The sequence below is a fragment of the Rhodnius prolixus genome, unplaced genomic scaffold, assembly GCF_049639745.1.
Source record: "Rhodnius prolixus isolate KJV_2025 unplaced genomic scaffold, Rpr scaffold_8, whole genome shotgun sequence".
NCBI classification, from domain to species: domain Eukaryota; kingdom Metazoa; phylum Arthropoda; class Insecta; order Hemiptera; family Reduviidae; genus Rhodnius; species Rhodnius prolixus.
The window spans coordinates 15,177,261-15,189,593 of NW_027411593.1; the positions used below are offsets into that span (position 1 = coordinate 15,177,261).

The following is a 12,333-nucleotide window of genomic DNA, read 5'->3' on the forward strand; positions in this document are numbered from 1 at the left end:
TGATTTAAATTAGCTTTAATTCATTAAATTTCTAAGGGGAAAAAAACTAATTCTTCTTTTTGAGACTTATGTTTTATCGTACTCTTAGTAACCAAAACGTGAAATGTTGGAGGCGTTTGGGACAAAAAGTAATTAAAAAAATTATTCTGCAACAATAATAGTATTAATAAAACTAATAACAATTGTTTACCTGTTTAAATTGTCTTATAGCGCCATTAATCCTCAGCGAATCCGCAGCAATCATTGCTATCCCGTCGCCAGGTTCTCTCAGCTGTCGCAGCGAAGCACTAGGAGCTGGTGAGTGATGAGGGCAACAGTGGCACGCTTCCGGCTGTGAACTCTGTCTAATGATTCTAGAACTTTGTGCGACCGTCGTTAAAAATACTGGCGGTGGTTGTACCGGTTGTGACGATCGAACACTTTCCCGCGAAACTGATCTGGCCATTGATTGTGATTTCCTACGTTCGCCGCCACAAAAACAACGATGCGGTATCAAATGATTAGGCCCACTTCTAGAACGTGCAAAATGCATTTCAATGTCGGGCACAGAACGCGCTGCTCCTGTCTCTTCGGGCGCTGGTAGGCCGGTGGATTCATCACTGCCGCCCATCAAACCACCGGACGCGTATAGATGTGGCGTTTGCGATACGACCAGAGTGGTCGTACAATCTTGGCGCATAAGCACCGGTTTGGTGGTTTTCGCCAACAATTGCGACGTTTCATCGGCAGATCCATATCCGGAGTTAGCGCCGACCACTTCCTGTCCCGCTGTGCTCATATCTTCACCACCGAACACCACCTGTGAAGAATTTAAATATGTTATTCGTTATTATTTGTTTGTTACTCTTTTGACAGCTTGCTTCATCTGCCATGATCTTGAGGAAAAGAGGTCTATGTCTTGCTTGACAGTGTTCGTATAGTATTAGCCATCTGTTTTAAGACGAACATTTGATCATGTACCAATAAAATGAAGCAAACTATAAAGGAAAATATTACAAAATTAAAAATAAATCTTTCATTGTCCATCAAAAATTTTAAATTAACAAGTTAGAGATATTAAGTAACTTGTCATGCACTACGTTCATATTTCTCTGGAATCCAAGTAAGTTGTCTCTCGTTATGTGAGATGTAAATTTTTTTTTTGCTATTTAGCTATCTAGGAAGGAGTATCGTTAACTAAATCTCTAGTTTTAAACAGTTATCCTACTCAATAGAAGGGATCGTTTTGTTGGAACAAGTAAGTAATCCAGGTCTTTAAATAACGTTAGTTAAAAACTCAAAAGGACTAGATTTCATTTAGAAGATTATACAATTATGCACTAATTTAAGTAAATCCAAAAAGAAAGCGAATTTTATTAACTAATAAATGGAATAATATTAGAAAGATGACGATTATTCATGAAATTTATTAAAGATCAAGTGACACTATCAGTAGTATCTTTGCAATAACTCTTTTCTCGAGTAACTTTATGATCAGCCTCTTTAACTAGACAGTTTTTTCTTCAGTTGTATGTAGCCTATAAGAAGCAACATGCATTACCTTGGAGTATGGTGTAGTAAACAGATCACTGGAGAAATTAACTCAAACTTTTAGTTAATTGGCATTTATTTCAAAAAATTACAGACAAATGTTTTTTTTTTCATTTACGAGGTATGGCTATTAAATAACGAGACTGATGCTGCTACAGAAGAACTATGCATGCGCCAAATCCTAACGACCGACAGCTGTGCAGCGTAAAGCCTTCTCTTTCGATTGCAGCGTCTCACGTGTTTGTAGAGAAATCTGTCCTGACCGGAACCGTCGTTTGTGTAAGTGGTGTTAGTTTCGTTTTGCCGAAAACATGATACTACACATGTAGTAGAGCAACGAATTGTCGTGAAATTTCACATGAAACTTGGTAAAACCGCTACTGAAACTTATCTTTTATTAAAAGAAGTTGATGGCGATGAATGTTAATCATGTGCGCGAGTTTTTGAGTGGTTCAAGCGTTTCCAAGATGGCCGAGAAGACGTCGGAGATGATGACCGCCCGGGTCGCCCTTCCACGTCCAAAAAGGATGAAAATATCAATTATAATTAATCAACATTACTACCATGAGGTGCTTGCTTAACTCCGTGAAAGAGTAAAGAAAAAACGACCCGATTTGTAGAAGAACAAGTCTTGGGTTCTCCATCAAGACAACGCGCCGGCTCACAGTGCATTGTCTGTCAAGACGTTTCTAGCCAAGTACAACATCCCAGTTTTAGGCCATCCACATTATTCGCCTGACCTGGCCCCATGTGACTTTTATCTGTCCCCTAAAATCAAATCTGCATTAAAAGGAACACGATTTCAGTCTGATTTTTTCGTTTTCAGAAAGAAAAAGCGGCACGCGTCATGCAGGTGCTCACAGAAAGACTTCTAGCACTGTTTCGAACAACGGTATATTGAAGGTGATAATAACTAAATATGTATAAATTTAAAATAAAATGTTTTATAACAATAGTCTTGTTATTTAATAGCCACACCTCGTATATGGACCAAAAACTAACTTCCATTCTTTCGCACATGGCCCCACAGTGAGCGTTACACATTCCCTGCGGCTTGTAACTCATTTAATGAGTTAAGGTACTCAATAAAGTTATTGAGTAAATTAGTGCTTGAAGTTAATACAGTAAAAGTTTAGGAAACAACTGAATTGAATTCGAACAAGCAATGAACAATGATATTACTTCAAACTGGGAAATTAATGATTCTATAGTTTTTTATTTAATCAAAATGAACTAATGAGACAGGTCTTTTTGGTATTATTATTAAGTTTCACCGATAGTTGGAGCAGTAATGTAAAATTTAATAGTAAAGATTAATTGGCAGCATATATTTGGTTTGTAACTCACATGACTTTAACAAATTACAATTCTCAAAGATCTAAAGGACAAATTTTCTTCGGATATTTATGATTTGATTTTTATCAAATAAATTAATCTCGTTATTAAATTACCCTAAAATGAGTTTTTCGAAGGATAAATAACCATACTTCCCATCTCTAAAGTTGAACTAAAATGCATTTTCTTTGACAAATATTTTTAAACCAAAGTTTGAAGCCCCTACAACCCATTCTAATCCAAGATAACCTAGTGTCACATCAAGAAATTAAAGGAAAATAATTTATAACCTTTCTTTTTCTCCAATAATTCCCAAAAACCTGAAAAGAAAAACGTTTAATGCGCGAAGTTTAATGTGTTTAGTGATCGAAATCTGCAATAGTCTAAATTTCAAAGATAACTTAAATTTTCTATGACTTTTTGTGACATCAATGCGTCGCTTTCATTATTTGTACATTTATTTAAACTTTTTACTTTATTTTTTTGTGTTTAAAAGCAATAGGCATTAATTTATAAGGAATCTTGATTACTAAGAGTTATTGCACAATACTGAAAACAACTTTTAGTAACAATGCTAAGTTTAAAAGAAAATTTGATGACGGATTATGCGGTAAGAGAGAGTTTTCAAATGACTGTTTGCAACAAATTTCTTTAGCATCATCTTCTCAAGAACAAAAAAATAGATGTCATTTTATCAAAGTAGATAAGCCAGCTTTGCAATGTTAGTAGTAAGAAATTATCCATTATTTTAGTTTTTTATAAAATTGGTATCAAAATATATATTGAAAAATGTCACACTAAGCTTGAATCACAATCTCCATGGATTTTCTTATCTTTTAGAATTATGGTTTGAATGAATAAAAAAAATCAAACACTCCTTAACTTTTTTCATTGACGGCCGAGCTAAGCGATAAAAATTTATTTTTCCACCAACATCTGCTTATTTTCTTCAACTAGTAATTTAAAATAAGAAGCAGTCGGTGCTTAGCTCTCACTTAACTTTGCTTACATTAATTTTGCTGAGAAACAGTTTCCTTTAGAATATAAATTTTAATTTTCTTTAGGCAAGCTAAAACACTTAATTAATATAAAAGTTTAACTATTTAATTTTTACTCGGTGGTTACTTTTTAATAATTTTTACTGCAGCAAACTAAGCAATTTTTGTTGTTTTTAATAGAGCTTAAAATAAGTTGCCCAATGTTTTTAAATGTTTTGGTATAAAGGGAATAACTGGGAGTTGCTCGGTATTTTGCATGCATTTTAAGACTTCTTGTAATAATTTCTTGTAAGTTGTGAATAGTGTGTTGCAGTTTATGTATCAAGAACAAAGCTTTCCATCCTCTGCTCTATTCTGTAGCCACAAACTCTTCAAATATATTGAATGTTCGATCACTAGACCATGTTGACAAGACTTGCACTAGCCACTAGAGTCTAGTGGATGGACTAGAGCAAGCTTGAGTGACTTTTTCTATTCTCTCATCTCTGTTGAGGAGAAGAATTAGGTGGCAAAAATCCTTTACTTCATCGTGACACTGAGACAGTATTCTCATTGAGATATTCATAACCTCACATGTCTTTATCTTACTGAGAGGTTGGCTAAGGGGAGTCATCCTCAGAACAGCTGGTGAAGATGTTTCGTGGACAGGGAAGGCTGCATTTGGAAGCTACAGAGTAAGATATCCCATCATACTGCAACTCCGTAATCATTCAAGCACTTACCAAGCTCAAACTAAAATTTTTGTGAGTACTGTGTCGAAAGATGTTTGGTCCAGAAGTTGATTCTGTTGAAAACAGAGTCTCCTAATTACTGGGCACTCCCTTGGAGTGAGGGAGCCTTTCCTGGTTATCCATGGGCTAATGAGAGAGTTTTTGTCTTTACTGAAGGCTTTACAGTTTATTTAAATAATATTTACTTAATTAAATTTTATTCATCGATAAAATGAAGCACATAAATATGTACATGTGGCGGGGTGTTGGTCTAGTGCAGCGGTTCCCAACCTGGGGTACGCGTACCCCTAGAGGTACGCGAAAGATTGTTTAAGGGTAAGCAAAAAAAAAGTTATTATGGCGGAAGATATAAAAATTATACAGATATGTTATTAATGAGAAAAAAAATTATATAATAAATGATTCCTACAACTTAATTACAAAATTATTATAATAAAACTGAATAACATATAAATTGACAAGAATTAAGTACTCATTCGATACTGCGAAAATTTGAAAAAATGTTGCTTTAGTTTTGACTAATATTACACATGGCCCGCATATAATTTACTTCTCCTTTATTAACGCTTTGCTCTTTAAATTTACGACCCCTGCAATAGTTATAGGTTTGAAATGTTTACCTATTCATAAATGATTTTCTTAATAGGAACATATCATATGTATATGTTCTTTACAAGACACATTATATTCAGGTTGTTTTGCTGTTAATTTAAAGTTACAATACGTAAAATCAAGAATACGATTATTTATTTTATATATGTATATGTTAGGGGTACACACTAAGGAAACAATCAGGTAAAGGGGTACACTAATGAAAAAAGATTGGGAACCGCTGGTCTAGTGGCTTTGTAAGTGGGAGATCTCCAATTCGAATCCCGAGTATGACTACTTTTAATTTGTTAGAAAAAATAGTTTATAGTAAACTATGAGCTCCACCCTTGTCCATGACACCTAATTGGAAGTTGGAAAAATAGGCGATTACTTTACTTTACTTTTACTTGAATGTATATATGTATGTGCAAAAATAAAAAAAGTAGAAATTAAAAAAAAAAATTACTCGAATGTATTTGAGATTACCCGGAAAGTTAAACCCAGTTTAAACCTGCCGTCCTGGGACAAGGTTTATTGGCTACAATTGGATGACACATGTGTGAGGTAGTAACAAGGGAAACGCTGAATCAACATCAATGTTTCGTGAAAACCACACCGGCCATGATGCCTATCAAACGAGTTGTAGTGCCATCTGGTTTTCAAATTGCACCACAAATAGTGCAATCGAAATAATTGTGATGTGCTTTAAAATCGAATTGAAACAAATTTATTTTTGCGATAAACAATTTTTGGATTCTTTCATAATTTTTTAAAGATGTGAAATATTAATGTGTAAGTAAGGATAGAGGAGTGAAGTACTAAAGTATTGTGAGTTGTTCTAATGAAGTGGAAAAGAATTATGTACAACGTAATTTGTTTCTATAAAAAATATGTTTTAGAGCATTGAAATGGGTTTAGGCCGACCACTGTTTTCTTCTATTCAATGAAGACTGAACATAGATTTTTCCCGTTAAAACACACATCCTAAAATCAGACATGATTGCAATATAGCAAGTAATACGAGGGTCGTTTGAAAAGTCCGTGCAAAAATAAAAACTACTTAATTTTTTGGGGTAAACCTTTTTTATTTTTCAACATAGTCTCCTTTTAGGCTTATACACTTCGTCCAACGCTGCTCTAGTTTGTTGATCCCTTCCGAATAATAAGATTTGTCCAAGTCTGAAAAATAGCCATTCGTTTCTGCAATCACCTCCTCGTTTGAATAAAATCATTTTCCCGCCAGCCATTTCTTCATATTGGAGAACAAATAGTAGTCCGAGGAAGCCAAGTCTGGAGAATAGGGGGGATGCGAAACGAGTTGGAACCCTATTTCCATTAATTTTGCGACCACAACTGCTGAGGTGTGAGCTGGTGCGTTGTCGTGATGGAAAAGGACTTTTTTGCGGGCCAATCGTGGGCGTTTTTCTTGCAGCTCGGTTTTCAAACGGTCCAATAACGATGAATAATATGCACCTGTAATAGTTTTACCCTTTTCCAGATAGTCGATGAGGATTATTCCTTGCGAATCCCAAAAGACAGTCGCCATAATCTTTCCGGCCGAAGGAACGGTCTTCGCCTTTTTTGGCGCAGATTCCCCCTTGGTAACCCATTGTTTAGATTGTTCTTTGGTCTCAGGAGTGTAGTGATGTATCCATGTTTCATCCACAGTGACGAAACGACGCTTAAAGTCCTGCGGATTCTTCTGGAACAGCTGCAAGCCGTCCTTGCAACACTTTACACGATTTCGTTTTTGGTCAAGCGTGAGCAATCGCGGCACCCATCTTGCGGATAGCTTTGTCATGTCCAAATGTTGATGCAAAATATTATGTACCCGTTCATTCGAGATGCCCACAGCACTAGCAATCTCACGCACCTTCACACTTCTGTCATCCATCACCATATCATGGATTTTATCAATGATTTCTGGAGTAGTAACCTCAACAGGGCATCCAAAACGTTCAGCGTCACTTGTGCCCATATGGCCACTCCGAAAATTTTGAAACCACTTATAAACTGTTCTAATCGAAGGTGCAGAGTCACCATAATGTTTATCAAGCTTCTCTTTAGTCTCCTCAGGCGTTTTGCCTTTCATAAAGTAGTGTTTAATCAACGCACGAAATTCTTTTTCGTCCATTTTTTGAAAATCACTCGACTTCCTCGATTCAAACGAATGCCAAACACAAAGAAATAGACCGATCTGGCTGAAACTTGGTGTGTGTTCTTCCAAGAGATGCTACTAACTAAACATAACCTCGATACGCGCCAGTGGTGCTATCTCTCTGACTTTGCATGGACTTTTCAAACGACCCTCGTAGACTAGCGCAGCAGGAGAAAATAAAAAAGGAAGAAATGTAGAGTACTAAAGTACATTTGCTTTTAATAGATACAAAAAAAATGTCACAAGAAAGTAGTTAAGGTTTTTGATTTATTTTTTGTCCTTAGTAAAGTAAAGTTGCTCATATTTATTAATGTAAACAGTGAACTTGTAGAGTGTTTAGCCACTGCACCTTGAAACGTCTTTTCTTGTACGATTTGTAACTATACTTTTTTAATTGTAAGTAAATTACATTTCAGGAAGAAAGAAAATTTCAAAAAATTGGTCACTGTTGAAAATGTTAATATACAGAGTGAGGTCTCAACAACTTGGTATCAGGAAACTTCTAAAAGGCAAAAATGAAACCAAATCTTCAACTTCTTTTAACGATAAACAACCTTTTTTCTTTTTTAATAACTGGTCCAATTAATTTAGAGAAATCCTGTAGGTATATGATCTTTTCTACTTGAAGTTTCATGTTTCTCTTCAAAAAGGCTTTTACTGAGTTTTGCTTGATTAAAAATAATAATAATTTTATTAAAACTGGTTTCTTTATTAGAGAGTTATTTTATCAAGAATAAATCTTTTGGTAAAATTTGTAAACAAAAGAAGGTAATTTTTGCTCACATTGTTTACAAAAATAGTTTTGATTTTATAGTTTTTTTTGTTGTAAACATTCATTTAATAAAGACAAATTAACTAGCTTGGTCTTGTGGAAATGTTCTAGGAATTATGGAAGACAGAATGAGACAGAAAATGATGAAAATCAAAACTCCTTGGCAAGGGAACAAGAATAAAGACAGGAAAAGCTGTTGGAGGTTGAATTGTCTCTGAATGAAAGATCGTATATCTGTGAGAATGGAGACGAAAAGGCTGAAGATAGCCAAGCATTGTCTTTTGGAAGACCATCTTCTTATACTGAAGAACCATTTAAAAAGTAGAGTTTAATTTGGAACCTCTTCCAGACCTGTCTTTCAATTCAAGGCCAAGTATATAATCTCGCCTTCTACATCATCTTCACCCAAAAAATAGAAAGCTTTTAATTAAATAAATTTGAAACTATCCATACAGAAATAAAAAGAAAAAACTAAATAGATGTAATGTAATTTAATGTAATGTTTAATGTAATTTTCAGTTTCTACATTCTGCTACTTAGTTTTAAAAGTTGAGGCAAGTCTGGGGAATTGAGTAAAAGTTAAAATTTATATCTTGACTTTAAATCTTAAAAACTTTAGTCAGATAAGTCTAAGAATGTTTGTAGCAAATATTGTAGAAAACACTTTACCAATCAGATACTTGTAACGCAGAGCGAAGAAATAGTTGCAGATTAAATTAGACCAGAGAGAAATCTGAGGACGAGTGTGAAAATAGGATAGTGTAGGTCCCTCCTTTTGTAAAGAATAAGATGAAATAATTTATTGGAGCAGTACAAGTGAAGAGAGAACCTCCTACGAAGTTTGCAAGGAAGGCAATTTCTGACAACTTTGCTTAAATCCTTCACTCTAACTGCACTTAATGAATTTTAAGTGAAATGAAACTTGGAATGTGAATAAATGTTTTATTAAATGCTTAATCTCATAATATATCGATTTTTTTTTTTTTTTTTAAATATTAAGCTGATGCTTGATTAATCCTGAATCGACTCTCAAATAATCGCTTTCTGTTGATAGTCTGTTGAAAAGTTTGTGATAAATCTTGTTTGTAACTGTATAAATGATTCAATTTTTTGTAATACTGAGTTAATTTAGGTAAAACTGGATTTCAGCGCTTAGTTCCGAGGTTTGAATCCAGCTGCTGATCCTTAGATTTTCTCTTCCTAGGAGCTTCTTACAGCTCACTGACCGGTGTTGGACATTGTTGTTTGTAACGAAAGAACACTGTAAAAACACTGGCTGGCAGTGAACTGTAAAAAAAAAACTCCAAGCGCCAATAAATTCACAAGTTGAAAAAACACAGCTCCGTCATTATTTTATTTCATCCATAATATGTTCTTAAATTAAAAAGATAATAAAAACAATATTCCTATCTGTTGCAAACTTCAGTTTGCAAATTTGATGTGATCACAATATTTCCTCTTTCCAGCAGCGTGTAAGGGAAATGGGTAAATGTATTTTAAGACTAAATCAGTTTTAAAAGCCTGAGGAAAGATTTAATGGAGGTAAAATTAATTATTTTTGTAGAGCACGCTGCACGGGCACCAAGCAAGACTGTGTCTGGGAAAACAGTTTTAACATTTACCTCACCATCTTATAATGTCTCATACACTTTCTCTTCTTCTGAACACTTTACTCAGAGGTTCACACAAAAACACATATCTAGAAGGTAGCGGTGTTTTCTTGCCTCATGTGTGCATAAGTAATCTAGAAAATATGAGAACAAGTATTACTTGGCCGTTCCCAGCAAACTGACAGGCTTTTTAAATGTACGCATGGCCGACAAACTCTAAAGATATAACCTACACTTATTATGAATCAGGTAAGTTTTATTAAAAAACAAAATAAAGAAGAAGCAGAACTGAGTGAGGAATATTGGAAGTAAAGAAAACTTTACATTAGCATGTCAGTTTGTGTCAGCATTGTCAGAAAATGAAATTTCTTATAAAAATAGAACACATTACACAGAAAACCATTACAGGGAAAAATCTGTCATAATTTATGTATTACATAAATTTATAGAACTTATGGAATTAACCGGCATTACCATAGATTGTAATGGTTTCCACAAAGAAAATAAGTAACTTATTACCTTAACACCAATTATTTTCATGAATTGAATTAAATCAAACATAATATTGCTGATCTTTAGTTCTGACAGTTTCAATTCAAATACACTGCTCCACAAAAAAAGTGGCGCACTTTAAAAATGCGTTATTTTTTTTTCTCTGTAACTTTTTTGTTCTACATTTTATTTTAGTTAGCAAATATAAGAAGTATAAAGTTACGGGAAGGCTAAAATAAAATAAAAAATGATCTAAAAGAAATAAAAACCTTTAATTTAACAAAAAAGTACTTCTCGGCAAAATATGAATTTGAAAAAAAAGTATTTCTTCCGATTAAAAAAAGAGAAAAAGAATTTTAGTAACGTGTATTGCTCGTATTACTGCATCCAATCTCCTCGGCATACTCCTTATTAAATTTCTCACGAAATCTTGTGTTAATTCCTGCCATATCTCCACCAGAGCACCTCGCAACTCTTCTAAGCTCCTGGGAGGATTATTACTCCATCTTAATCGCCTACCGAGCTCATCCCAAAGATGTTCAATTGGATTCAAATCCGGGCTGCGTGCTGGCCACCTCAAAACACGAATGCTAGTATCCTGTAGATATTGAACAACTCAGGCGGCAGTGTGTGGTCGGGCATTATCTTGCATAAAAATAAAATTTTCCCCAATAAATGGTGCACAGGGTATCACATATTGCTGCAAAATTTCCCTCACATACAAATCTGCCTTCAAGATTGCCCTGTTGAACACTTGGAGCTCAGTCTAAGCCCCCAAAGAAATCCCAGCCCACACCATCACTGAACCACCTCCGAATGGTACTCTACCAGAAATATTGCACGGAGCGTAGCGCTCCCCAGGCCTTCGGTAAACTCGTCGCCTCCCATCAGGTGCGTAGAGAGGAAAACGTTTTCCCAATCGTTCTCAGACCAGTTGCGATGTTCCGTAGCGAACTCTAGATGGGCTCTCCGATGGTCTACGGTGAGCAATGGTCCTGTGGCTTACTTCCTAGAGCGTAAATTCATTTCAGTGAGCCTTCTTCGTACATTTTCGGCACTGACTGTAACTCCACGAACAGTAAGCAGTGTTTGAGCTGTTTCAGAAGCAGTTGATGTACGATTTCTCAGAGTGTGAATTCTAATAAATCGGTCATCTAGTGCTTCTGTGGCCCTCCGAGCTGTCGAACCTTGTCTGCGAGTGCAGAGGCCTGTCTCCCGGTAACGATGGATGGCTCTACGGATGGTGATCTCAGGCAACCCTAACGTTCGTACCGCTGACTCCGTCCATCCTCAACTAATGCAATAATACGGGCCACTTGCACTGTAGTAATCACCATTCTCTGAGAATTTGCAATGCTTTCAGCTTGAAAAAAGTCGAAACGCAACTGTAGAGGTCAATAAATTTATTTACTGTTGAGGTAAAGTTCACGTTGTTCTTTACACAAAAAGACCGAAGGGAATTAAACGAGGAATTGCTTCTCTATTTACAAGAAACTTTGGGCCTTGATTCGATTAATTGTTCCCTGACAGTTTATGAAAATAATTAAAACTAATAATCTTTCCCCAAAATGTGATAAAACAAAAAATAAACGCTTTTTTAAAGTGCGCCACTTTTTTTGTGGAGCAGTTTATTAATTGAAAACCAAAAAAGTTGAGAAATAAGCCAAAAGTTTTTGTAAAGTTTGAATGGAAAACTGTTTAACCAAAAGTGCAATTAAATGAACCTGATGTATTTTTATAGGTTTAGGACAATTTATCATTTACAACATTAAAATCTGGTGTGCATTTTCTATTGATCTTATTGTTTTTTGAATCAACAATTATTTAGAAACTAATTCTTAAACTAATTCTTTAAAGGTATAATGACTCTCAAATAAGTTGGAACGTGGTGAGGATGTAGATGGTTCTTTTCTTTTCTGGAATAAAAAAGGGTGAGTGTTGTCCAACAATGAAGACTTCGCCCTTTTTAACACAAAGTCATTAATAATCAATGTCACAAATAATTCTAGAGTTCGAAACTACTTAAAAAAATTAATGTTTTTTTTTAGAAAAATGTGAAAAATAAAATTAATAGTATCTAAATTAGCTAAAAACCGAAAACTAAATTTATGGAATT

At 34.8% G+C, this 12,333-nt stretch overlaps 1 protein-coding gene and 1 long non-coding RNA gene across 6 annotated transcripts in view; one reads left to right on the plus strand and one right to left on the minus strand.

Annotated features, from left to right (window-relative positions):
- The window catches only part of SK (small conductance calcium-activated potassium channel), a 636,287-nt gene that overhangs the window by 381,851 nt on the left and 242,103 nt on the right, over positions 1 to 12,333 (minus strand). For all 5 annotated transcript variants that reach the window (XM_074123003.1, XM_074123004.1, XM_074123007.1 and 2 more), the window contains one exon: positions 191 to 799. In XM_074123003.1, coding sequence (XP_073979104.1) covers positions 191 to 778 — 588 coding nt within the window. In that variant the 5' untranslated portion in view covers positions 779 to 799. The remainder of the gene's footprint in view (positions 1 to 190; positions 800 to 12,333) is intronic.
- Positions 7,177 to 9,080, plus strand: LOC141450924 (uncharacterized). The gene is made up of 2 exons (XR_012456437.1): positions 7,177 to 8,111; positions 8,227 to 9,080. It is a non-coding gene; the product is annotated as an uncharacterized lncRNA (long non-coding RNA).